Source organism: Miscanthus floridulus, chromosome 1 (assembly GCF_019320115.1).
Source record: "Miscanthus floridulus cultivar M001 chromosome 1, ASM1932011v1, whole genome shotgun sequence".
Classification (NCBI taxonomy): Eukaryota; Viridiplantae; Streptophyta; class Magnoliopsida; order Poales; family Poaceae; genus Miscanthus; species Miscanthus floridulus.
In genome coordinates this window covers 131,039,150-131,064,449 of record NC_089580.1, presented here as the reverse complement: position 1 = coordinate 131,064,449, position 25,300 = coordinate 131,039,150, and the positions used below count along the sequence as shown (strand labels likewise).

The following is a 25,300-nucleotide window of genomic DNA, read 5'->3' as shown; positions in this document are numbered from 1 at the left end:
CAGTTCCAGCATACTTACTAGTTGCTCGCCACCACAGACTTAGAAAAGTCTACAAATTCAATGTCAGCATCATCATCTTTTCCGTAGAAAACAATCCATAAATCAACGTTTAAGTACCACAACAATTATAAAATCAAAATTCATATGAAATAGCTGAAAATAAGGATTACGTATCAATGGAATAGTGGTACATTTCTAGGTCAACATCATCATCTTCTGGATTTATAGTCGTGGGCTGATAGGTCTCAGCTCGTGAGCAGCTCACGAGCTGACTCGTTAAAGCAGCGAGCTAGATTTCCAGCTCAACTCGTGAAAAAGTTAAAACGAGCCGAGCCGGACACGAGTCGAGCGAGTTGGCGAGTCGCGAGAATTTTATCCAGCCCTACTTGCAGGTACAGGAAATGGCTGGAGTTGAGCTGAAGCTACTCGGCACATGGGCGAGTCCCTGGGCGTGCAGAGTGAGAATTGCCCTGCATCTCAAGGCCCTGAGCTATGACTACGTCGAGCAGGACCTTGATAACAAGAGCGACCTCCTCCTCGCGTCCAACCCCGTGCACAAGAAGGTGCCTGTGCTCATCCACAACGAGAAGCCTATCAGTGAGTCGCTTGTCATCGTGCTGTACATCGACGAGGCGTTTGCAAGCAATGGCGGTTCCTCGCTCCTCCCCGCCGACCCTCACGAACGTGCAGTTGCTCGTTTCTGGGCCGCTTACATCGACGACAAGGTCTCACCACCAATCGCTAATTTTCGTGCATCAATGGCTCACCGCATCGGTTTAACATTTTGATGCATGTTGTTCACATCCATGTGTGTTCAAGTGTGCAGATAATAACGGCCGCGTGGAAACAGGCATTCAGTGCCAAGACGGAGGAGGAGCGGACGAGGCAGATGCTCGATGCGGTCGACACAATGGGGGGGGGGGGGGGGGGGGGGGGGGGGGCAGAGAGTCTGTTCCAAGGGAAAGCCTTTCTTCGGCGGCGACAGCGCCGGGTACTTGGACGTCGTTCTTGGCGGGCTCCTCTCGTGGCTGCAAGGAACCGAGGCGCTGTGCGGTGTGGAGTTCTTTGACGCCGCTCCTGTCGGCGTGGGCGGAACGCTTCGGCGCCCTGGACGCTGCCAATGCCGTCTTGCCGGACGTCGGCAGACTGGTCGAATTCGCCAAGGTGAGGCGCGCACAGCAGGCTGCAGGAGCCCAGGCTGCGGCGGCTGCGGCCGCGAAGAACTAACGCAGCCACATCACGACGGTCGTGACTCGTGAGTGCGGTCTGGTCGGAGGAAATGTTTGGTTGTGTAGCTCAATCAAATAAAGAAGTTTATCGTTGTTGATTGTTGGCCATGATTTCCTGATTCTTGTGATGTAATATAGACTATATATAGTGAATAATGAAGTTTTGTTCTGTGCTGCGAGTTCATGTGCATCACACATTTCGTTGCATAGTCGCACTTTGTCACGCTCTACTAAGCTTGCAAGCTTAATTGTGTAGTGCTAGTATCTACTCCTTCAGTCTCATCATTCTCACTTCTCAAGAAATCAACATTGTCAATCTTGAATAAATATATAACAAAATATTCATTTATGGTATATAATCACATAGCAAACATTTTTATGGGGCGGAGGGAGTAACAATTTGTCATGGCCAATTGTATGTTCTATTGCAACGACATGTACGTTGCTAGTCTGTGTATAAGCCAAATCGAATATGGATTCACCATGACGGACGTGGAGCCCTCGTTGACATGATCAAAATACATATCCTATTTCCTCCAATGTAGAATTGAGGGTGAGGAAGCTACTATCCCCCCCCCCCTCCGCCCCCGCACGCGCAAGCCACCATTGCCGATACCTCCTCATCGTTGTCCCTTCTCGCGCCTAGCCAAGCCCCTGGTCGCGAACGCCTAGCAGCTTCTCCACCTAGCTCGTTCATTGCCATCACCTTTGTGAGCACTACCACCGTTGCCATAATCTTCTTCATGCCCGGCCTATAGCGCTTGTGTGTTCGGTCAGCTTGATGCTTCACTCCTTGGCTCCTATGCTATACCGCGTTGTTTGGATCAAGATCAAAACCCTAGAGCCCTAATATGACTTGAAATTCATCATTTTTCATGCAATGTTCCCTATTGGGGCTTAAGTTCGTGTTGTTGATTTTTTGGGGGTTACATACGTATCGAATTGAACTAGATTCTTCTTCATTGTATAGTTACTGTTGAAAAATCTTTATTGGCACATGATTCCTATTTCTAATTGCCTAATCTATCAAAATTGGTCATCTTGATATCTTTTTCAGCGTGTTGGTGTTAATATTTATGATGCATACTTAAGGAAAATGACACCTAGCTAGGGTCATTAAGTGATTTTGGTGATTGAGTGACAACATGATCAATTGGACTAATATATGTTGTTTGCTAGTATATAAGGTTTTAGTCCTATGGATGCAAGGATGGGTTTGTGCATGGTTACATGAAGATCAAGTGACCAACAGATCAATCAAATACCGAGGAGCTGCTATGTAGATCCTAGAAGAGATAAGCAAGAAGTCCAAGACATCAAGTGGAAGAGCCTTGAATGAAAGACACAAAGAAAAGGCACATTGGGCACCAGAGTGCACCATTGAAGATGTCTGGTGCTAAGAGATTAGTTGGTTGCACAGTCAGAGGGTTCAAGAAGATGACATCACCTTAACTTCCAATGGCACCAAAGTGCACACCACCACATTTTAGGTTTAGAGCCAGTTGGAGGCATGGTGGAGAGCTGTAGAGGGCATCGGACAGTTGCACACTTGCACCCTCTTCCTTCGACATTTCATGCTTAGAGCGAGGACCTTTTGGTGCTTTGATGCCAAATGGGGAGAGAGTGTAACACTAAGGGCGGAGTCGTGAGTTTTGTAGCTTAGACCTTGGTTTTATTGCATTATATCTAGCTAGGTTGTAATATAGTGCTTGTATATTTTGTTTGTCTATGCTAACCCAAACAACCTAGGTGACACAAGTTTTGTTTTAAAACTTTTATTATATATCTCTTGTCACGCTAATGCTTGTTTGGGGACATTTTCTTATAAATTTTGATTGAAACACAAGTGGTTGGGTTCCAATTTGGTGATTTGGACTTTTGGTGGTTGATGAACACAAGTGGTTGTGCACTAACATATGTTTTGCAGATATCAATCACATTTTGTTAGTAATAAGAATGGCCACAGTGTTAGTCAAGAAGTTCCTTGCAAAGGATTTAACGTTTTTCTTCTAATTGGTAATACTTCTATTAAAATATAGAGTGAAATACACTGGCGGCCTTTTAACTTGTTGGCCTGTGCCAGCTCGGTCCACGAACTTGCAAACGCGGAAAATGGGCCCCTGAACTTGTCAAGTTGTTCACCGTAGACCCATTTCCCATTAGCCACGGCCTCTAGGCGACTTGGCAGCGTCAGCGTGGCGGACGAAGCAGTGAGCCGCACGTTTCAATACTGAACGCAGGTGACAATATGCATCTAGGCCGCTCCGCCTCATCAAATCTGCAAAATCATGTCTTCTCCTCTTCAAGTTCATCGTGCTGGGGGCGAGGCGGCGGCAGGGGCGAGGTGGCTTGCGGCAGAAGCAAAAGTCGGCGACTTTGCAAGATTCTGTGGAAGAGCAACGACGAGATGTACCTGGGGAGCGTAGGTTTCCGCCGCAATCGTGGTGAATTTGCGGCATGGCGCCATGCCTGCGACTAGAAGGGGAACCACCGCCGGACTACGGTTAGTCAATCGAAACTCAAAACCTTCTTATTAGTGCCTTTAGGATGTGGTGGTGTGCATGTACTTGTTCCTAGTGTAGGCTAATTTCGTTTATTTTGGTGGCTAGGGTTTAGGGTTCCTGGTGTAGCCTAAATAAATCAAGTAGTAATGAGCATCATTTGGTTCAATGTAGGTAATGCTGAGAACAAGTTCACTGTTGAGGTGCACCACTGTGGTTTCTTTGTTGGTCAGGATTCGAATAAGGCTTATATTGATGGAAAAGTGAACTGGTTTGACCATTGCGAGGTAGATACCTGGTCTCCATTGTGGTTCTTGGATTTTGTTGATGAGTTGAAATGTCCTAAAATAGATGCTCTGAAGATATATTGGTTGCTTCCTGGAATGGATCTTGCTCGTGGACTTAGGGTGATTGAGTCAGATTCAGAGACATTGGCGACGACTAGCATTGTTGGCAGGGTGAAGAACCTTATTGTCTATTTTGATCATGATAACAGCATGCCTGGCATAAACTGGGATGACATAGTGGCAAACCCAATTGCTTCACTGCCTGAAGTAATCAGCCCAGTCAAGGGAGGATTTGTTGGGAAGGAAGAAGGAGAAGAACTACCACCATTTGAAATGGAGCAGGATTCAGTGCAGCAAGATTCAGTGCAGCATGATGTGCATGGAGATGATGGTGACAGTGAAGATGACTCTGATTTCAGTGATAGTGATAGTGATTTAGAGGGAGATGATGATGATATTTTTGTGGACTATGTTGATGAGGATGTCACAAAGGAGACTGGTAGCAAAGATCGGTAGAAAGGTAAGGGCAAGAAGATTGTTGGTAGCAAACTGAAGGGGAAAAATGTTTCATCTTTGTTGTTTATAGAGAGTAGTCAACAGATGAATCTGAGCTAGAATTGTCAGAATCTGATGAAGAAGGACAAGGTCTAGGTTTAGGTCATTCAGAAGTAAAGACATAGACAATCCCATCTTCAAAGTTGGCATGATATTTGAATCAGTTGAGATGCTTAGGAAGGCTATCACATAATATAGCATAAAGCAGAGGGTAGAGATCAAGATGCCTAGGAATGAGAAGAAAAGGTTGAAGGCTCATTGTGTAGATGGGTGTCTTTGAAATTTATATGCTTCAAGTGATAGCAGGACTCAAGGGTTGATGATCAAGACTTATCATGGGCAGCACACTTGCCAAAGGAAGTGGACATTGAAGAGATGTACCTCAAAGTGGCTTGCTCATATATACTTAGAGTCCTTTCGAGCTGACAAGAAGATGACACTAACTAACTTTGCAAGGACAGTCCAGAAGGAATGGAATCTGACATCCCCAAGAACTACACTTGCTAGGGCCAGGATACATGCTATGAAGGTGATACTTGGTGATGAAGAAGAGCAGTACACTAAGTTGTGGGATTATGCACATGAATTGAGAAGAAGCAATCCAAGGAGCACTTTCTATCTTAATCTTGTTGGAAACATATTCTCATCCTTGTATGTTTGTTTGGATGCCTGCAATAGGGGCTTCCTATCTGGTTGTAGACCTATAATCTGCCTAGATGGTTGCCACCTTAAGACTAAGCATGGAGGGATAATGCTCACTAGAATTGGAATTGATCCAAATGACTGCATTTATCAAATTGCATTTGGAGTTGTAGAAGTTGAGTTTCTGACTACTTGAAAGTGGTTCTTGGAAACATTGTAGTAAGACCTAGGCATTGAAAACGCATACCCATGGACTGTCATGACTGACAAACAGAAAGTACCAGCTGTTGCACATCTTCTTAACTTGCAGTTGTAGTATTCATGCTAATTTGTTCTTGTCCATTTACAGGGTCTAGTACCAGCTGTTGCATAGGTTTTCCTAGAATCTAAACACAGGTTCTGTGTCAGACACATATATTCCAATTTCCAGATGAAATTCAAAGGTGAGAACTTAAAGAACCAACTCTGGACTTGTGCTTGGTCAACCACAGTAGTTAGGTGGAATGAGAACATGGAGAAGATGAAGGTCCTTAACCAGAAAGCTTTTGAATGGCTGGAAAAGATGCCACCAAATACTTGGGTTAGGGCTTTCTTTAGCACTTTCTCCAAGTGTGATATTCTACTAAACAATAGTTGTGAGGTGTTCAATAAATACATACTAGATGCTAGAGAAATGCCTATCTTGAGCATGTTAGAGCAAGTGAAGACACAACTGATGACATGGTATCATACAAAGGACAAGGATGTAGGCACTATGTGGGATGGTCCTATTTGCCCTAAGATAAGGAAGAAACTTCATAAGAATTCTCAGTGGACAAACACCTGTTATGCACAGCCTGCTGGTAATGGCATTTTTCTGGTCAATGTGGTGGACAAACAATACACAGTGGACCTACGCATTAGGTAGTGTGATTGCAGGAGGTGGGAGCTGACCGGTATCCCTTGCTCTCATGCTATATCTTGTTTGAGGATAGAGAGAATTCCTCCTGAGTCCATGGTTCATGAGTGCTACTCTACTGCAACCTATCTGAAAGCATATGGTCCCAAGATTTATCCTTGCAAAGATAGGAGCATGTGGCAGAAAGTTTAAGGACCAAATGTACTTCCACTAGTCTATGAGAAAAAAATTGGCAGGCCACCCAAGAATAGAAGGAAGCAACCTCATGAAGTCATGGGCAAGTTTGGTCCTAAAATGTCCAAGCATGGTACTATCATTACTTGCTCTTATTATGCAACAGAAGGGCATAACAGAGGTGGTTGCAAGCTGAGGAAGGCTAGGATCAGGCCTGAACTACAACCTCAAAACAAACCAAATGTGGATCATGGCCCAGAAGGAGGATCAACTGAAGGTTTTGAAAAACCAGTTACTAGCCAGGTAAGTGAAACTCATTTAGCATGTCAATTGGATTAATAGTTCATACACACTGAAGCATGGATAGTACTGATTACTTGTACTGATTACACATTTACCTACTTCACTAATAGGACTAACAGAACAAGAATGAGCACAAACAATAGAGCAACACAGACTACAAATATAGCCTTCAACACCATGACTACTTTTTTTCACCATTTCAGCAGATACAGCTTCCCTCTTCACCCAACCATTGTTGCGTACTCCTCCATCAGTGTTCATCTTCAAATCAGGGGATTCCACCATGATTATGCCTGCATTGCTGGGACTTGCTTGAGCACCAATAGTGTTCTTGCCGAACACCATCTCCAAGTACTCCTACTTCCCAAAAGGGCAATCGATTCCATCTCACTACAAAAATCCCTAATATTAGCTTTGAATCTAGCAAGAACAAGAACTTCATCTTAACTGAACCACTAACCTTGTAGAACGGGCAGCAGTAGAACGCCTGCCCAAAGCTCCATTCCTGCTTCGATACCCGGCGCACTCCCTGCACTGGATCAACGGTATATCGGTTGGATCTGCCGTAGACACCCTTGATTCGCTAGCCATGGTGCCGATCTGATCTCGACGACGGGAGCAAGAGGAGGAAGACAGTCTGGAGAGAGAGGACAAATGCTAATAGTGGGTTAGTTGCCCTTTTCAATACAACTCAAGGTGTCGTCTGCAAAATTGCTAACGTCTAGGAACGGCAGAAATCCCACAAGAACCAATTGTTCGCCACGCTGGCGCTGCCACGTCGCCTGGAAGCCGCGCCAGATGGAAAACGGCCTGCGGTGAACAACTTGACAAGTTCAGGGGCCAATTTTCTGCGTTTGCAAGTTCGTGGACCGAACTAACACCGACCGACAAGTTAAAGGGCCGCCGGTGTATTTCACTCTAAAATATTTATCAATGAGGTGAATGAATAATATCAAGATTTTCATTGCTATAATATTTACGGTTTTTTTCCAATACGGATTTCTACTATCTAATTTCTGCCCATAGAGCCAGCCCACACGAAAGGAAAATAGAACCTTCTTCTTCGATCTGTGTAACTCCTGGGTCTTGAACCACTCATGGATTTTTCTAACTCCCTCTAGTTTTTCGTTGACTGAACCACAAATGCGTCCGATGGTTTTTCGCAAAATTCTCATCAGTCAATAAACATTGGCTCATAAACATCGATCGAATGACGGAGTAACCAACGCCCAGCTGTATTTATACCGCTACTCTGCTTTGTCCAAGAACAACCACACAGCAAGGCAACACGTCCGGTCCGGCCGATCGAAGAAGACGACGAAATCTTAAACACGCCGCTAACTTACTGCAGTTGCAGGAAAAATGTCAGGTGGAGGCGACGAGCTGAAGCTTCTGAGCACATGGTTCAGCCCGTTCGGGTCCAGGGTGAAGCTCGCGCTCCACCTCAAGGGGCTGAGCTACGAGTACGTGGAGGAGGATCTCATGAACAAGAGCCAGCTCCTCCTTGAGAGCAACCCCGTCCACAAGAAGGTCCCCGTTCTCTTCCACGGGGGCAAGGCTCTCTGTGAGTCCATGGTCATCGTGGATTATATCGAGGCGGCCTTCCCTGACGCCGGACCGCCGCTTCTCCCCTCCGACCCCTACGAACGCGCCGTCGCTCGGTTCTGGGTCGCCTTTATCGAAAACAAGGTACCATGCATGATGCTTTCTGAACCAAACGCACATGTTGTTGGCGACTCGATCGATACTACAAACTCAAGGATTTGTTGGTTATTTGTGTGTGTGTGTGTGCACACACGCGCATGCAGTTTGTGGCACCGTGGTGCCAGATGTTCGACGTCACCAAGACGCCCGACGAGAAGACCGAGGGGTTGAAGCAGATTCTTGCGGCGAGGGCAACCATGGAGGGCGCTCTGGAGGAGTACTCCAAGGGGAAGGGGAAGCCCTTCTTCGGCGGCGACAGCGTCGGGTGCGTCGACATTGCACTGGGCGGACTGCTCGTGTGGGTGCGCGCGTCCGAGGTGCTGTCCGGCGTCAAGTTACTAGACGCCGCCACGGCCCCGCTCCTGTCAGCGTGGGCGGAGCGCTTCGCCGCGCTTGACGCGGCCAAGGCGGCGCTGCCAGACTTCGGCAGGGTGCTCGAGTACGCCATGAAGATGCGAGGCCCGGCGGCAGCAGGCGCTGTGGCGGCGAACAAATGAACGGAACCTACGAATCTTGAGCTCGATGAAGGTTTACAGCGTGCAACACCAAATAATGTTACGAATACAGGTTATACTCATGTCGTGTTCTTCGGTTGCATCGTGCATGCACGTTGCAGTTAGTGTGGTCGTCTGTATGCATGGTTTTTACACCGTGTATATACGTGCGTTTTCCCTTTTTCTAGGCTTATATATGTAGCCATTTTTAACAATGCATGGTTATCATCAAGCTGCACGTCCATGGTTTATTAATCAATAATCTTATAATCATATACGTTTAATTTGGATGTTATGTTAAAGAGCAAAATTCATCGCTGGTCCTTGAACTTGGCCAACGGTGTCATCCAGGTCCCTAAACTTCTAAAGTGTTATATATGGGTCACTAAACTTGGCACATGGTGCCATCCAAATCCCTAAACTTTTAAGGTGATCACCGCAGGTCCCTAAATTTGGCCGGCGATGTCATCCCGGTCCCTAAACGTTTAAGGTGATCACCGCAGATCCTTAAACTTGACAAGCGGTGTCATCCCTGCCCAAATGTGGTCTAACCTATTCTATAAGCTGGCGTGGCACCCTGACTGTACATTTGATGTGGATCCAACATGTGTCAATTAATCAATCATTATTTATATAATATTTATTATGAAAATATAAATTATATAAAATTATTTTTCATCAGCAAAAAATAAATTGAAGTATTAAAATAATTTACAACGACAAATATATTAGGTTTAAACTAAAATAGAAAAATACTAAAATCAATTTAATATTTATGTATCATTAATAGTATTAAATAATATTAAAATTCCTGTAGTATTAAAAGTTTTCTCTATTAAAGTTATTTCTAATTTTAGTACTATTTTAAAAGTTTTAATAGTAGTATTATAGAAGTAACTTTTCTCCATTATTAAAACTATAATACTATAATACTATACTACTTTTAATAGTAGTTTTATAGTATTAGAACTTTTAATAATAGTATTATAGTATTAAAAGTTTTAATAATAGTGTTGTAGTATTGTAGTATTAATAACTAAGAAAAGTTACTTCTATAATACTATTAAAACTTTTAAAATAACACTAATATTATATGTAACTTTTAATAGAGAAAACTTTTAATGCTATAGGTAACTTTTAATATTATTACATTTAGACAGGGATGACACCGGTTGCCAAGTTTAGGGACCTGCGGTGATCACCTGGAAAGTTTAGAGACCAGGATGACACCGCGGGCCAAATTTAGGGACCTGCGGTGATCATCTTGAAAGTTCAGGGACCTAGATGACACCGTCTGCCAAGTTTAGAAACCCACAGATATTACTTTAGAAGTTCAGGGGCCTTGATGACGCCGTCCGTCAAGTTCAGAGACCGGCGGTGAATTTGGCTCTATGTAAAACAATGGCGGCAGAATACAGGAGACTGCTGGCAGTGTTTTCTAGAAAAAAAAGGATTTAAAAAAAAAGGTCTCTGTAGTCTCTATAACTCATACACTTAATCATTCATCATTACACGTGTAGCATCCAGTTGATAACAACAAACTCTCAAAGAGCAAATAAAATATATAAAAAGCCACTCATGCACCAAACTAAGTGCTAATTTCAGTGTTAGCTTCTACTGCTAGATTCACTAAATTTCACTGGTACTCCTCCTATAGGCTATAGAGCGACTAACAACATACAAGTTCGTTGTAGATCGAAGAGCATTTGACGCCTCCAAGACGAACTATATGCTTCATGCTTTGACATGTGTTATCTCTCCCTTATATCTCCTCATTGGGCTACACGTATTGGGTAATTTGGGTTGGGCTTGATCTGCCTCTTTGTCCGTTGATGACTCCTGAAAGAGCATCTAGCCCATAAATGGTTTGTGTATTCCTAAATGGTTTGTGTATTGATGACCACGCAATTAAGGATGCAATGATATCTGCAACACGATGACAGGTTATAAGTGATTGTGGGTGCATGAAAACACAATGAGATCCCGCGAATTGATCGTAGATCAGTTGATTGGGTTTCTTGTGGTGGAACCTGTCCATCCGGGTTCAAGTTCTCGACTGAGTACGGGTGCTCGCATTTTTCAATGGTGACTTCGTGAATCTCGAGATCTGCCGACTCAGTCCTTCAGAGATGCTTATAGGGATAGGGTTCGCGTACGTGTGTTCATAGGGGTGAGTGTGCGTACGTGTTGTGTAATTCTTAAAAAACACAAGAAGATCCCAAAAAAAAATGAAGACGTATATTTTATTTTAGAATTGAGTATAAGAGAAAAGACGTACTAACAAGGGATACAAAATTAGCAGCTTAAAATGATCAAGTGCTCAATTTCTATCCAAAAGTTCAGATAGCCACCTAGAGCATCTACACACTCCAGCAGGGCCCTCAAACTAAATTTTAAGAGATTAGATTAAAAAAACAGAGGTCCATTAAGGATACTACTCAGGCCCTTAAATAAATTAATAAACCCCCAACTCCTACTCTTCGTCCCTCGCTCTTGCGAGCGTGAACGCTGAGAGAGCGGGCATAAAACAAATATGGTCAATTGTTTCCAAATTGCCACGCAAGATGCATTTGTGATCCACTTTCCATCCTCTTCGTTTTAGGGAATGCATGCAGCTTGGATCCTTGGAGCTTGTCATTCAACAATTGCCACATAAAAGTTTTTCATTTTTAGTGGAGTTTTGCTTTTCCATATAGGATAATACTCTCCTCAGAGCATCTGTCCGTCCGAACGCTGCACTTCCCAGTACGCGCCGCTCGCCCGCTCATCGCACGGCTTGCCCACGACGCTCGCTTCCACCGCGCTCGCCTGTCACGGGCACCACACCCTGTCTGTCGTGGACTTCCTCCAGCACAGAAGCGTCGCGCCGCTGGCACCGCACCCCGTCCGCCGCGGCCTTTCTCCAGGGTAGGGGCACCGCCCCGCGGGCAGCGCACCCGCCCGCCTGCAGCGGCCTTCTCCAACGCGGGATCACTTGCCACGGGCACTGCACCTACCCATCCGTTCGTCCAGGCAATAAGTACATATTGCACTGAAAACGCACGTTGCAAGCGTATATTTCATGTGTTTCAAAGATATGTTGTAAGTATTTTATATCGATGTTGCAAAAGTAGATTAAGATGTTGCATATGTTACAATGGCTATATATACACGTATGTTTCAAGTATATGTTCCAAACGTTTCATTTGATATTACAAAAGTAGATCTGGATGTTACACATATATGCAAGTGTTTCAAGTGTTTATATACGTATGTTGTAAATGTTTATCTGGATTTTTACATATGTTTGCAATAGTTACACATGTGTTTTCAAGTTTTTTTGGTGTTTTGCAAGTGTTTCAGACATATGTTGCAAGTGTGTCAACTGTTTTGGACGTATGTTGCAAGTGTTTTATCTGGATGTTGCAAAAGTAGATCGGGTATTGCTAATATTACAATGGGACTCACCTGCTGCACCAGCCTACGGCAACGGGACCCACCTGCCGCCGTGGGTCACCGTGCGGGCACCTGAGGCTCCACGGTGCGGCATCCATAAGCGGGGATAGGTGACTGGGACCCACGTGGGTTTGTACGTGCGGACGTAGTGATCATGCGAAACAGAGCGAGTGCGATGGTAGAACTGTACATAGCATGGGGTCCACACGGTGGGGCGCGCGAAAATAGGTGGCGCAAGCTTTTTTTCATGTGCGGCGCTGGACCTGAGGCATGCGATATTTTGGAGTAGCTCCACACGTCCGGGCACCAGTAATTAACGCCCTTTCATACAAGGTCAGCCTCCTTGCCCCCTGGTAAAGCATATAGGTGGAGATAAAATATAAAGATTCTGAATGATATTCACAACTCGACTCAAAATGGCCCGTTTTCATGGTAGATTGTGTCATGGACTCATGGGTGTTGAGTACTCGCATGTAACGGGCCATGGGTCTAATTCGGCGTTGACTGGAGGAGACAAAAGCCAGATAGTTGATATGCGAAAAAAAGGTCAGATAGTTGGATCGAGACGAGGAGAAAGGGGCCAAATCTGTATGGGCCGTCCATCGTACGTTCAATAGATGGGATAAAATCGAAACAAGTAGAAAGAGGCCCAGTTTTTTGGTATGACGTGCTCCCTTGGTGTGATTCTGCCCCGCGGTCCTATCTCGTGTGCTGGATGCGCCGTTAAAAACTGGCTGCGAAACCCGAGTGCGCGTCCGAGCCGTTGTGCCCTACTTGCCCCTGCATTCTGCGAGCCGCCGAGCCGAGCGACACGCCGAAAGGCAAGTAGAACCTTGTTTTCCGATCGCATGCTGATCCTGGGTATTGACTCGACTACTTGAACTTGTGTACCTTTCTCTAGTTTTGTTATGTTCACCCGAACCACTACTGCATCGCATAATAAGAGATTCTAAACAACGTTTGTCCGTAGAAGTCGCTCGAAGCCTCAAACGACGGAGCAACCAATGCCCAAGCTCTATATATACCACTATTCGCTTGAACGTCGCCCGAATCACATCACATCACACGGCGAGGAAACAAACACATCAACAGCAAAAATTAAACAAGACTCAAGACGTTGTAAGCTAAGGAAATGGCCGATGGAGGAGACGAGATGAAGCTTCTGAGCACTTGGTTCAGTCCTTTCGGATCTAGAGTGAAGCTCGCGCTCCACCTCAAGGGCCTGAGCTACGAGTACGTGGAGGAGGACCTCACCAACAAGAGCCAGCTCCTCCTCGAGAGCAACCCCGTCCACAAGAAGGTCCCCGTGCTATTTCACAAGGGCAAGGCCCTGTGCGAGTCCATGGTCATCGTCGACTACATTGAGGAGGCATTCGCCGACGCTGGACGACCGCCGCTCCTCCCCTCTGACCTCTACGAACGTGCCATCGCTCGGTTCTGGGTCGCCTTCATCGAGACCAAGGTTACCTTTGCGTCGTCCTGCTGCCGTCCTGCGTGATATATGCATATTGTATTGCTCGTGGTTCACGCTGCAGATTGAGCTGATGATGACGTTTTGTTTGCGTGTGCGTGCAGCTGGTGGAGCCCTGGTTCAAGATGCTTGACGGCACCAGGACACGAGCGGAGATGGGCGAGGGGGTGAAGCAGATGCTCGCGGCGGTGGCGACCTTGGAGGGCGCACTGGCGCAGTGCTCCAAGGGGAAGCCCTTCTTCGGCGGCGACAGCGTCGGGTACGTGGACGTCGCGCTGGGCGGCCTCCTCGTGTGGGTGCGCGCGTCCGAGGTACTGCTCGGCGTCAAGTTCCTCGACGCCGCCAGGACCCCGCTCCTGGCGGCCTGGGCCGAGCGCTTCGCCTCGCTTGACGCGGCCAAGACGGCCCTGCCGGACTTCGGCAGGGTGATCAAGCACGCCATGATGAGGCGGGGCGCGGCGGCAGCCGCTCTGGCGCCGAATAACTGAACCTACGCGGTTCCTAAGCTCGATGAAGGTTTGCGAGGTGGCCGTGCGATATTATCGATTGAGTGCTCCTGTTCCTCTTTGGTGCGCGATGTTGTTGCACGTGCGATACATAGCAAGAGTGCGACTTGTGTGGTTACTTGTTAGTGTGTTAGGTAATGATCGAGTATACGTCCTTGGTCCTTCGCCTTTCTATGCTTTTTTGGTGTGTAGGTTTCAATAGAAATGTAGTCCTCGAAAGTAGAGTTAATTAAAGTCCTGTTTGGAGTTTCTATTGGAAATGCTAAAGACTATAAAAAGCTAAAAATGGCGGAAACATTTTAGAATAGATGTTTCTAAAAAAAATTAAAGGTTTTAAATAGCGGTCTAAGCTATTTAGCGGTGGTTTCTTACAAAATCATAAAATGCTATAGCGAGGTATATGGTATGTTTGGTTTACCTATGAGCTGTGAAAAAGCTACTACGAGTTATATGTGGTGGAAAAGCTATTGTGAACTATGTGCAGTGAAAAAGCTATAAGCTGTTTGTTTGAAACAACTATGAAATTTATCACTTCTCTTTATCTTCTTTGAAACAACTATAAAATATCTCTATTTCCACCTATTTGAAAAATTAGAATGTTGAAAGTAAGATCCAAGGTACTGCAGAAATTGTAATACATGGAAATAGTTGCTTCTGAATAGCGGCTTCACGTGTCACTCGTTTAGTTGGCGTTCTGTTTTTTTTTTTTTTTTTTGTAGCAGAAGCGCTTTGCAAAATCTAAACCAAACACGTACATAGTAGAAAATTATTTCATTTAATGGTTTTAAATAAAACATAGAAATTCTCAACCAATTATGCACAAATATATGGAAACAAGAAAAATTCATGAATACAAATACTCACATACATATTCACCGCTCTAGGCAAACATATATATCTGCATATTCATTACTTCAATCATTCAATCAATTAACGTACTCATGAATATAATCAACATTTGTATTCATTCAGCATTCAACAATAAATAACTTAATAATTTTATTGGTTCATTACATCATTTGTGTTAAGTAAAGAGCACAGTGATAAGGTGACTATAGTCATCTAAAGTAAGAAAAGGAATATTTTTCTTTGCCAGGGTTAGCAATACTAAAAAATTTTGACAGCTGGCCAAATAACAGCATTTTTGTAGAGCTAAAAGTGTCCTTAAATAAAATAATGGAACAATTTGCTATTCTTAAAAAAGCTATATCGAGCTATTTAGAATTATGAGTTATATATGTGGATTTCCTAAGTTGGAATTATTTTTCAAAAAAACTTATTTTATAATTACTACTAATAGTATATCTCTACACTTAAAAACGTCGAAAGTTCGTCCAACACGTCTTGGTGCGCGCGCCAACCTGTCTATGTGGGTCCATCTACGTCTACGATACGGAAGAATACGGAAGATCAAGGGCGTGTTTGTTTGCATGAACGAGGGCTAGATGCAGGCCCAGCAGCTGTAGGGGGCTTTATTTGTTTGACGGGACACGTTTTGGGCCTGGCCAGCATGCTGCTTAAAGCAGCTGGGAGCCAGGCACTCGGGAAACGCCCCTCCCCTTCATTTCTCGCGAGCGTGGCTCATTTTGGCCTCTCGCAGGCTCCTTTTGGCCGTTGGCGGGTTGACGCTCCTGTCTCGCATGCTATGCTGAAATTTCCTCCCTCCTCCCCGCTAGGGTTCACCTCTCTTATAACCATGGCCGCCGCTCACTCTTCCTCTTCCTCCTCTACGCTCCTCACTCCCTCTTACTCTCCCCTCTCCTTGGTGCGCTTGCCTCATCCTCCCTCGTCTGGTAGTGCGTGGTGGCGGCGAGGTTGTAGATGGGCATCGCGTGGCTCGCGTCGGTTGCTTCTCTCTGTCTCGCCAACGCACGGGTGTTGTTGTTCGTCGTCTTCTTCTTCTTCCTCGAGACGAGCGGGTGCTGCTGGTTGCTGTGTTTGTTTGCCTGGACGTGGGCCTGTGGTGGACGCTACTTCATCCTCCCAAGTTGTCGCCTCCTTCCTCTCCGAATCGGCTTCCTCCTCCCCAAGCCGTCGGCTTCTTTCGTGGTTGCTTCCTCTCTGTCCCTAAAGCAAGGTGAAATCTTGAAATGTTGCTTACCTTTGACCTGATTTCGGTGGTCAAAGTGCTTAGAGCGATGTGAAGTGCCTACACGTGACCCGATTTCGGTGGTCTACATGCTCATAGTGTTGTTTTTCTCGGATTTATGGTTGCCTCATGGCAGATCTGTAAGTTCTTGGTTCCAATCCATGATATTTCCATGTTTTTGTTCCACTGTGATGATACATCTGAGTTAGGGTTTACTGTTTCACATGGTTTGAGATTGGGATCCGACTGTTGCTGGTTTATTCGATCGATGATGTTGAGGTGGAGCCTCTGGGTGGTTGTGCTAGGCACATTGCAGCCGAGGCCATGAAGCCTTGTCCACTAGTTCCTTTTTATGTCTGTAATGTTGTGCATTTAGAGGCCAGCAAGGCATGCCTTAACCTGAAATCAAACTTTCATTCATGCATGTAGATGGATTTGCAGCAGAGGAGATCTGCCATGGCTTCACAGGCTGCTGCCATGGTAGTTGTCATGGTTGCCCTTGTTTCATTCAAACTAAAAAGACGTAGAGAGGAGGATAAGCCCATTTGTTATGGCCCTAGGTTAGAAGCAGATGAGCACAGGGAGAAGAACCTTTCTCTCATTTACAACTCAACTAATGTTGAGTGCATATCCATACTTAGGATGCGTAGAGCACCTTTTTTTACACTGTGAAACTTGTTTAGGCAGAGGGGTTTAGTTCTAGACACAATAAATTCCTCAGTTGAGGGACAAGTAGCCATGTTTCTCCATGTGGTTGGACACAATAAGAGGTTTAGAGTTGTCCATTAGAGCTTTAGAAGATCTATAGAGACAGTTAGCAGACACTTCCACCAGGTTCTATATATTGTTGGGGAACTAAGGGCTGACCTGATCAAACCACCAACTGGTTCAACACATCCCAAAATCTTGGGTAGTCACAGGTGGAACCCTTTTTTCAAGGTAACTGTTGTCTACCTAGGTTCCATTATATTGGGTTTAGGGTCTTATTTCCATAAGAGTACTTATGTTTGATCATTACTCATATGACTGTATAGGTGCATTTGATGGCACCCATGTGTTGGCAAGGGTGCCTAGGCACATGCAGGGGCCCTTCAGGGGTAGGAAAAACAACTATACACAAAATGTGATGGCAGCTGTTGATTTTGATCTCAAGTTCACATATGTTCTTTCTGGGTGGGAGGGTTTTGCTCATGATGCATTGGTTAGCTGATGCCATAGAGAGAGACGGGGGTCTGAGTGTTCGTAAAGGTAACATCATTACCCATAGCCTAATTGTTCTTAAACCTTTATGTTTTGTCTTGTAAGCCAATCCACCATTGCCTTATAGGGAAATTCTATCTAGTGGATGATGGTTATGTTTGTAGACCTGGGTTCTTGCCTCCTTACAAGGTTGTGAGGTACCACTTGTCTGAATATGGTCCTAGGCATAACCCTACTAATGCCAAGGAGCTGTACAACCTGAGGCAAAGCTCCCTTAGAGTGACCATTGAGAGGGCCTTTGGTGCTTTGAAGAACCGCTTTTGAATCCTAGATAACAAGCCATTTCATAAATACAAGACACAAGTGAAGCTAGTTCAGGCCTGCTGCATCTTACACAATTGGATCCTAGGATTTGGGGTTGATCCACTGGTCCCGACTGAAGCAGAGTGGGTTGCAAACCCTGCTTCTTCTTCTTCTTCCACTGGTCCACCTATCAATGCTTTGCAGACACAAGAGGTGCCTACCATGGCATTAGTTAGGGATGCAATCTCTGATGCCATGTGGGAATCTAGGGGGGCTTCTAGGACTTAGCTGTGCATTTCATGTTCTGGTAATCTGTAATAAATTAAGGCTGCCTTATATGGAACTAATGTTGCATTGTTGGACTTGTGTAATATTTTCTTTGTGGACACCAGTTGAGACTATGTATTGATGTTGCAAATCTGTTGTTCTCTGCTATTATGTTATACATTGTGTTTCAACAGCTTGCTTTTCAGGTCTGCAATTTGAAGTCAACCAAATAGAGGACCAGTTTAGCAACCTCATGCAACGAAACTGTTTTTTTCCTTTGAGCTGAGGCATTTCTACTCTACTTCCTGTGATGTCTCTTTGACTGAGGCATTTAACTATACAACCTGTGATGTGATACAAATGGAATGCCCTACTATGGTGTATACTTCAATCTAATCACCGAGGCTATAATGCTTTTAACTGCAGACCCAATGTGTGCCTGGTATGTTGTTTTCAAAGGCAGGAACCTAGGTGTGTACACAAGCTGGGCTAAATGCAGTGAGGAAGTATTGGGATACAAAGGAGCTGTGCATCGCAAGTACAGTTCATATGAGCAAGCAATTGCTGATTTCAACTCAACTATCAACTCAATTCCTTCTTCTAAACCTTCTACATCTGCTGCTACTATAGAAACTGCAGCAACAAGCACTTCTATGAGTTACAAAATTGTACGCATTATCTTCCTTTGTGCGTGGTTTGTGTCGTGTGGATGAAGCTGAACAAGTGCAACATTAGTTAGTAGTGGTTATTGCTTTTATTAGTTAATTTAGCATTACTAAACTGTGCTTTGTGAAGTTGTAATCTCAGTGTAACTTTTCTAAACATGTGCTATTGGATTATTTGCTCTATGCCTTCATTGTGTGCAATTATGTTGCCTCTGGTGCATGGGCGGGCTGTCCATGCAACAAACACCATCCCAACTTGACAGTTGGGTGGTAGTTGAAGCCACTGTCACCCGACTTAGGCAAACAAACACAGTCCGCCTGAAACCTTGCCCAGTTGAGAAGAATGACCAAACAAGGCCATGTTGCACCTGTTGGGCCTGCCCCTGCCTACCATGGCTGGGCTGGTCCATGTAGGCCGGACACGTCCAGGCAAACAAACATAACCCAAAATAATACAGAAGCTCATTCCATCGTCGGAGCCCGCAGTGCTGCACGGGCGTGCTTGCGTGCGTGAGTTTTTTTTATCTTTCTTTTCCTTTTTTGTTCTTTAATAACACATATTTGTAATCCATATAATATATGTATACTTGTCTTCCTTCTCCTTTTTTCTTTTAACATATTCCCAATAATATATGTATAAATGCATATATTATATATACACATATAGACAGAGGGACATATGTAGATTTGGCATGAGTTCAACTTGTTGATCTATTTAACATCTAATGCGACCTGGTTAATTTAAACAATCTGGTACTCATTTATACACACAAAAAAAAATAGGAAAGGCTTTCATCCAAGGCATCTTTCCGCGCGCGGCTGTCTAACACTTGATCGGGTCCATCTTGGATTATTGGTTTCCTCCGTCCCGTGAAATACGGAAACAGAATATGGAAACAGGAAAGAAAACGCCATCGATCTCCACTAGAATATGGGAATAGAAAAATAAACGCATGGTCACCCAACGATATCAAGTCTATGAGATCCTTGCTCACGCGTTGGCGTCCAATACGAATTATCCTCTACTTAGAGCTTATGCGTCTATGTTCTATCCGGTTCCGATACGAAGAACGGCTCCATGCATCCGTGTCGATACGATTTTTATTATTTTCTGCAAATCCATTGCTGTTACGCCGTTTGTAGGTGTCAACGAGAAAAGCTGTGCTCCCGTACAACGCAGGGACATTTATCTAGTATAATAAAGAATTCAGCTAAAAATAGTAAGAATTCGCTGTTATTCAAAGTCTAAAAGTTTACAGTATCTGTTGCCTTTTTTCTAAACGAGTGCACGTCATGGATGACGAACACGAACAGTGAACGTCTGAACCACGCACATGGTCACATGGACACAATCCTGACTTCCTGACGTTCCAAATCAGATCACACGATAATAAATTAACCGAATTCTGACGTTCGCAGAACGGAAGGAATACTCCTCCAAAGTTCAAAGGAACACCAGAATACTCTGTCACTCACCAGCAAAACCAATGGCTGGACGAGACGCGGACAAAGACCAGGAGCTGAAGCTGCTCGGCGTGTGGTCGAGCCCGTTCGTTATCAGGGCCCGCGTCGCGCTCAACCTCAAGGGCCTCTCCTACAGTTACGTCGAGGACGACCTCAACAGCAAGAGCGAGCTCCTCCTCGCCTCCAACCCCGTGCACAGGAAGGTGCCTGTGCTCCTCCACGACGGCAGGCCCGTCTGCGAGTCCCGGGTCATCGTGGAGTATGTCGACGAGGCCTTCCCGACCAGCGGCCCCCGCCTCCTCCCCGCCGACCCGTACCGCCGCGCCGTCGCTCGCTTCTGGGCCTCCTACGTCGATGACAAGGTACCGCGTCTTCCATCCACTTGCCCTGAAATTGCAATTGCAAATCAACTAACTCAGATTTGGTACTGATTGACTAACCCCGGTAGCTGTGCGCGGCTTGCATTGCAGCTCTTCACCACCTGGATACCCGTATACATCGGCAGGACGAGCGAAGACAGACTCGAGGCGGCGAGGCAGGTCGTGGCCGTCCTGGAGAAGTTTGAGCAGGCGTTCGAGGAGTGCTCCGGGGGCAAGGCGTTCTTCGGCGGGGATGCTGCCGGCCTCGTGGACGTCGTGCTAGGCGGCTTCCTCGGGTGGCTGCGCGCGTCCCAGAGGATGTGCGGCGTGAGGGTTATCGACCCCGCCAAGACGCCGCTCCTGGCGGCGTGGGCGGACCGGTTCGCCGCGCTCGACGGCGTCAGGGAGGTGATACCTGACGTGCAGAGGCTGCTGGAGTATAACAAGATGAGGCGAGCTCGCCATGGACTACCATAGGTGCTGGGCCTTGGGCCATCTACCTGCCTGCATGAAACATGCATGTCTTCCGACATTTCAATTGAAAAGCAAGCGATTGCTTTTGTGGTAAATAAAGATGCCGCAAAATTTCTCTTTCGTCAGCTCTGCAATGTCGATTTGACAGGTACATACATTTATGATGAAATGTTCTAGAGCCGATCTATAGTTCGATGGCCTACCTCACATGCCTAGGATAAAGGCCTGTTTGGACAGATTCTAGCCGGATTCTGGTAAAAAAAAATGCTGCCCGAGTCCCCCAAATGCCACGTTTGATGCCGGTCTCTCTCCCTGTGATTCTCTCCACAACGCTAATTGCACGTGAACGCAGAAGCTGCAGGGAGAGAGCAGTGGGAAAAATCACTGCAGCTTCTCCCTCTGCCTGCGTCGCCCTCCTAATGTCCGCCTCCGACCGCCTCTCCTTCCTTCATTCTCGCCATCCGTGCCGGCCTCGTGTCTGCTGGCGGCCGTGCTCCCTTGCTCTGCTCCCTCCATCCTTGTCACGTCGCGTTGTCGGACCCTCCGCTGCCTCCTCTTGGTCAACCGTCGCCCCTACCTCCTCATTGGTTAAGATCTGGGTGAGAAGCACCTCCCAGCCGAGATCCGGTTGAGGGGTTGTCGTGCGCATGCCTCCTCACTAGCGACCAAGTAGGGAGGCATCTTCCTCCTCCTTCTCGGTGTGCCCCTTCCTTTGTTCTGCTTCGTCGTGGCGAATTGGGAGACGGCAACCCTCGCCCCTTCTACGCAGATCCGGGTGAGCTGGCGAGGGTTCATCGCCGCACACGCACCCTCTTCCTCCTCCGCGCCGGAGCCAGAGTAGGGAGGCACGGCGATGCCCCCCTCTACCTCCTCTTCACTGCTGCAATGGTGGTTCTTCTCCCTAGAATTGGGCGTGCCAAACAAGAAGCCTTTTCTCCCTGTGATTATTTTGGAAATCAGTGGTGAGATAAAGCAAACTTCAATTCGAAGCGTGGTGTAGATAAGTTGTCCCAAACAGGGCCTAAAGCCACTAAACAGCAACAAAAGCGCATGGTTGGAACCACTGAAAAAATAATTTTAAGAGATAGTCCCATTTATTTACAATAGATGCATTTGAAAACCATCTATGTCTCCTAAAATACCTAGATAACTTCAGAGGCAGTTGCTTTTATTTTAGAACCATCTCTACAAAACTAAACAGATTTGCCTCTAAAAGTCGAAGTCCACTAGCCCATCACTATGGTTCATATACATGTGGGACACTCATTTTTTCCTTAACCATCTGTCTCACCCTCTCGCTCCTCTTTCTCCTCGGCTCTCTCATCTCTAGCATCGCAGTCGAGGCGGCATGCCAGGCAAGGGCTTGGCGACGGCGGCGCGATCGAGGGCCTGACAGCGGCATTATGGTCGAGGGCCTAGTGGCGGCCTCTGCGGGGCTAATGGAGTGGCAACGGATATCTGTCTCTACCAACGACAACCTCTACATCCTCTTCGACGTTGACGGTGCCCACCTCCTCTCCAATTCGTCTAGACATGGCGAGATCCCCATCCACCACGATGAGATCTAGCATGGATGAAAATATCCCCTTCCTCCTCTCAACGAGATCAGGTGGCGATGGCTTTGGATCCGTCCCTCCTCTGCACTCAGATGTAATGGATTTGGGTCCACCACTAGAGCCTACTTGAGTGCTGTCTTGCTCGCCCTCATTGACATCACCCACACCCACCTCATCCCTACCGGCCTTGTTTCCGATGAGTCTATCCTCCCACTCTCTCATTCAATTCGATTTGCTCCCTGTAGTGGATTCAATTCGAGTAGTATTAAAGTCGCTGATGAGATCTACATGGCGGGTTTGACGAATATGAAGTGTGAGGCTGGTGTCCGAGGTTGTCTCCAACAGGAAGAGCTTTAGTGGGTTCGACATCAGTGGGCCTCCTGACAGGCTTGCTGTGCTCACCAGGCTCGCGATGGGCTCACTGTCGACGGGCTTTTTTTTGTTTTTCTGCCTGGATTTACATAGGTGGGCATGAACTGCCATCTCTTTTGTTTGCGATTAACAGTGACCACGAAGTCTGATAAAAAAAAAGTGACCACGAAGTAGAGGCGGGCCCCTGATATTGAGTTTTAATTACCTCTGAAAATGTGTTCTGTGGCAGTGATACGATAAGAAATCTTGTAAGAACATTCGTTTCTCTACTTCATCGAAACCAGCCTTAAAAACTGATTTCTCGAAAAAGAAGATATGCAGTTATTTCAGAGCTCTGAGGAAGTTCACACCAAAATAATCATATTTATTGCAGAGCAGACGACTGGAACCACATAATCAGATGACAAAGTCCACCCAAGCATATTATTGGATCATAGCTAGCACCTTTGAACATTACAGCCTGAACTCATTCTGAACTCGCTAACTTCGCAGCGGCGGCGGCAGGGGCACGAAACTTACTGATATACTGTACTGCCAAGTCCGCCTTGGTTACCGGCACCGCCTCCTTTGCTTCTACACTCCCTCCAAACCTCTCCGCCCACGCAGCCAAGAGCGGAGTCTTGCTCGCGTTAATGATCTCCAGGCCGTCAACCCTGCGCACCGCCTCGAACCAGAACAAGAAGGAGCCGAGCACGACGTCGACGTAGCCAATGGAGTCGCCGCCGAAGAAGGCGTTGCCGCCGGAGCACTTGGCAAAGGCCACTTCCATGTGCTCGATCGCGGCAAGCGTCTCCTTCACCTTCTCCGCCCTCTCCTCCTCCGCCTGGGCCGTCACCACGCCGTACCACGCCGGGAACAGCTGCGAGAAACGCACGCACGGTGTGTTCACGTACGATTGTAGCTAGAGAACAGAGAAGTAGTTAAACGCGCGTGCGTGAGTGCATGCATGCTTATACCTTGTCGCCGGCGAAGGCTGCCCAGAAGCGAGCGGTGGCGCGCTCGTAGGGGTCGGTTGGGAGGATTGACCGGCCGGCGAACAGCTCGTCGACATACTGCAGGATGACGAGTGACTCGCAGATGGGCTTGCCGTTGTGGATGAGCACGGGCACCTTCTTGTGCACCGGGTTGGACTTGAGCAGGAGCTCACTCTTGTTGTTTAGGTCCTCGTCGACGTACTCGTAACTCACTCCTTTCATGTTCAGCGCCATGCGCACGCTGACCACGAACGGGCTCAGCGGCAGGCCGAGGAGCTTAAGATCCTCCTTGCCCGCCATTGTCTTCTTCTCTCGATATTTTCCTCTACTGCTCTACTGGCTCTTGGCTTGTAGTACTAATACTAACTAGCTAGTCCTATATAGGCGTCACGCATGACGCATAGGTCAGAGCTGTACCCCGAAAAGGACAGGGGAGCATCGTGGTCAAATTAAGAAAGAACATTGCAGCACTACTTTTCGAAAACGAATCCAAAGGGGATGGTTACTTTTCTTAGGATGAACAAGGCGTGGCTGTTATGTGATTGACTGACGACCATGCTGGGGTCACCGAACAACACTACGCCAGAAAACAACAAAGACACACGTCCACTAGAGACGCTGGTCTGCAACCGTCATAAAAAAAATACTACAGACGGGTGATATAAAGAGCCGTCTCTGAAATATTAGTCCGCAGCCGCACATCCTAATACCCAACTGTGATAACACAATATTGGAGACGTGTCTTCACGTAAGCCGTCTCTAAGGTATTAGCGACATGTGTTGTCGAGGCCCGTCTATTCGATAAATTAGATCAGAGATGGTTTATGATTCTGAGACGCATTCTTTTCATTACCCGTCTGCTCTAAAATACATATCAGAGACGGCTAGTAAGTCAGAGACGGTTTCGGTTTTAGCCCGTCTTTTTCTGAAAAACATCGGTGACGGTGTGGGATATCAGTCGTCAATGTCATATCAAAGACGGCTCTCTCGTGCTAGACGATATCATCCCTAAAAAAGAAACCGACTCGCGATCTCTCGCGCGGTTAATTGGGTGTACTGCTGCTCACTGGATCGGGGTCGATGAGCTCTAGCTATTTCGATTCCCTATCGACCTAGCTAGCTAGCTAGCAACTATAGCCTAGATATATTGCGCGTGGGGGGCACACACACGGGGCTGGCGGCGGCGCGCGGCGCTGAAAGGTCCTAATGGCTAGAGAGGGGTGAATAGATTATTAAAAATTTCTACAACAACACTTAAGCCAAGTGGTTAGACAATTATGAGACGAAGCAAGTATTGTGCTGGCCTACTCAAAATGCAAGCCTCCTATTCACAATTCTAGTTGCTATGATCTCTATTTCACACAAGAGGCTAAGTCAC

The 25,300-nt window shown here is 46.3% G+C and overlaps 4 protein-coding genes and 1 pseudogene across 4 annotated transcripts; 4 read left to right on the top strand and 1 right to left on the bottom strand.

Annotated features, from left to right (window-relative positions):
* The first annotated feature begins 401 nt into the window (after positions 1-401).
* On the top strand, positions 402-1,227 carry LOC136463212 (probable glutathione S-transferase GSTU6; annotated as a pseudogene).
* Positions 1,228-7,951: 6,724 nt separating this feature from the next.
* Positions 7,952-8,790, top strand: LOC136541515 (probable glutathione S-transferase GSTU6). The gene is made up of 2 exons (XM_066533448.1): positions 7,952-8,278; positions 8,398-8,790. Exons 1-2 carry the CDS (start codon positions 7,952-7,954, stop codon positions 8,788-8,790), a joined length of 720 nt encoding a protein of 239 aa, XP_066389545.1.
* A 4,564-nt stretch (positions 8,791-13,354) lies between these two features.
* On the top strand, positions 13,355-14,181 carry LOC136541521 (probable glutathione S-transferase GSTU6). The gene is made up of 2 exons (XM_066533458.1): positions 13,355-13,684; positions 13,798-14,181. The coding sequence occupies exons 1-2, from the start codon at positions 13,355-13,357 to the stop codon at positions 14,179-14,181; spliced, it is 714 nt and encodes a 237-aa protein (XP_066389555.1).
* A 5,968-nt stretch (positions 14,182-20,149) lies between these two features.
* Positions 20,150-21,129, top strand: LOC136541504 (probable glutathione S-transferase GSTU6). The gene is made up of 2 exons (XM_066533422.1): positions 20,150-20,549; positions 20,658-21,129. Exons 1-2 carry the CDS (start codon positions 20,211-20,213, stop codon positions 21,021-21,023), a joined length of 705 nt encoding a protein of 234 aa, XP_066389519.1. The 5' UTR covers positions 20,150-20,210; the 3' UTR covers positions 21,024-21,129.
* Positions 21,130-23,291: 2,162 nt separating this feature from the next.
* On the bottom strand, positions 23,292-24,264 carry LOC136541466 (probable glutathione S-transferase GSTU6). The gene is made up of 2 exons (XM_066533367.1): positions 23,905-24,264; positions 23,292-23,807 (listed from the first exon to the last, which is right to left on the bottom strand). Exons 1-2 carry the CDS (start codon positions 24,220-24,222, stop codon positions 23,415-23,417), a joined length of 711 nt encoding a protein of 236 aa, XP_066389464.1. The 5' UTR covers positions 24,223-24,264; the 3' UTR covers positions 23,292-23,414.
* Between the last annotated feature and the right edge of the window lie 1,036 nt (positions 24,265-25,300).

Bases quoted from the DNA above. Each gene is read 5' to 3' on its own strand.
- LOC136541504 (XM_066533422.1), top strand. From the start codon at position 20,211: ATGGCTGGACGAGACGCGGACAAAGACCAGGAGCTGAAGCTGCTCGGC. The intron at 20,550-20,657 runs GTACCGCGTCTT...CTTGCATTGCAG, and splicing joins CCTCCTACGTCGATGACAAG to CTCTTCACCACCTGGATACC.
- LOC136541466 (XM_066533367.1), bottom strand. From the start codon at position 24,222: ATGGCGGGCAAGGAGGATCTTAAGCTCCTCGGCCTGCCGCTGAGCCCG. The intron at 23,808-23,904 runs GTATAAGCATGC...CGTTTCTCGCAG, and splicing joins CAGCCTTCGCCGGCGACAAG to CTGTTCCCGGCGTGGTACGG.
- LOC136541521 (XM_066533458.1), top strand. From the start codon at position 13,355: ATGGCCGATGGAGGAGACGAGATGAAGCTTCTGAGCACTTGGTTCAGT. The intron at 13,685-13,797 runs GTTACCTTTGCG...GTGTGCGTGCAG, and splicing joins TCGCCTTCATCGAGACCAAG to CTGGTGGAGCCCTGGTTCAA.
- LOC136541515 (XM_066533448.1), top strand. From the start codon at position 7,952: ATGTCAGGTGGAGGCGACGAGCTGAAGCTTCTGAGCACATGGTTCAGC. The intron at 8,279-8,397 runs GTACCATGCATG...ACGCGCATGCAG, and splicing joins TCGCCTTTATCGAAAACAAG to TTTGTGGCACCGTGGTGCCA.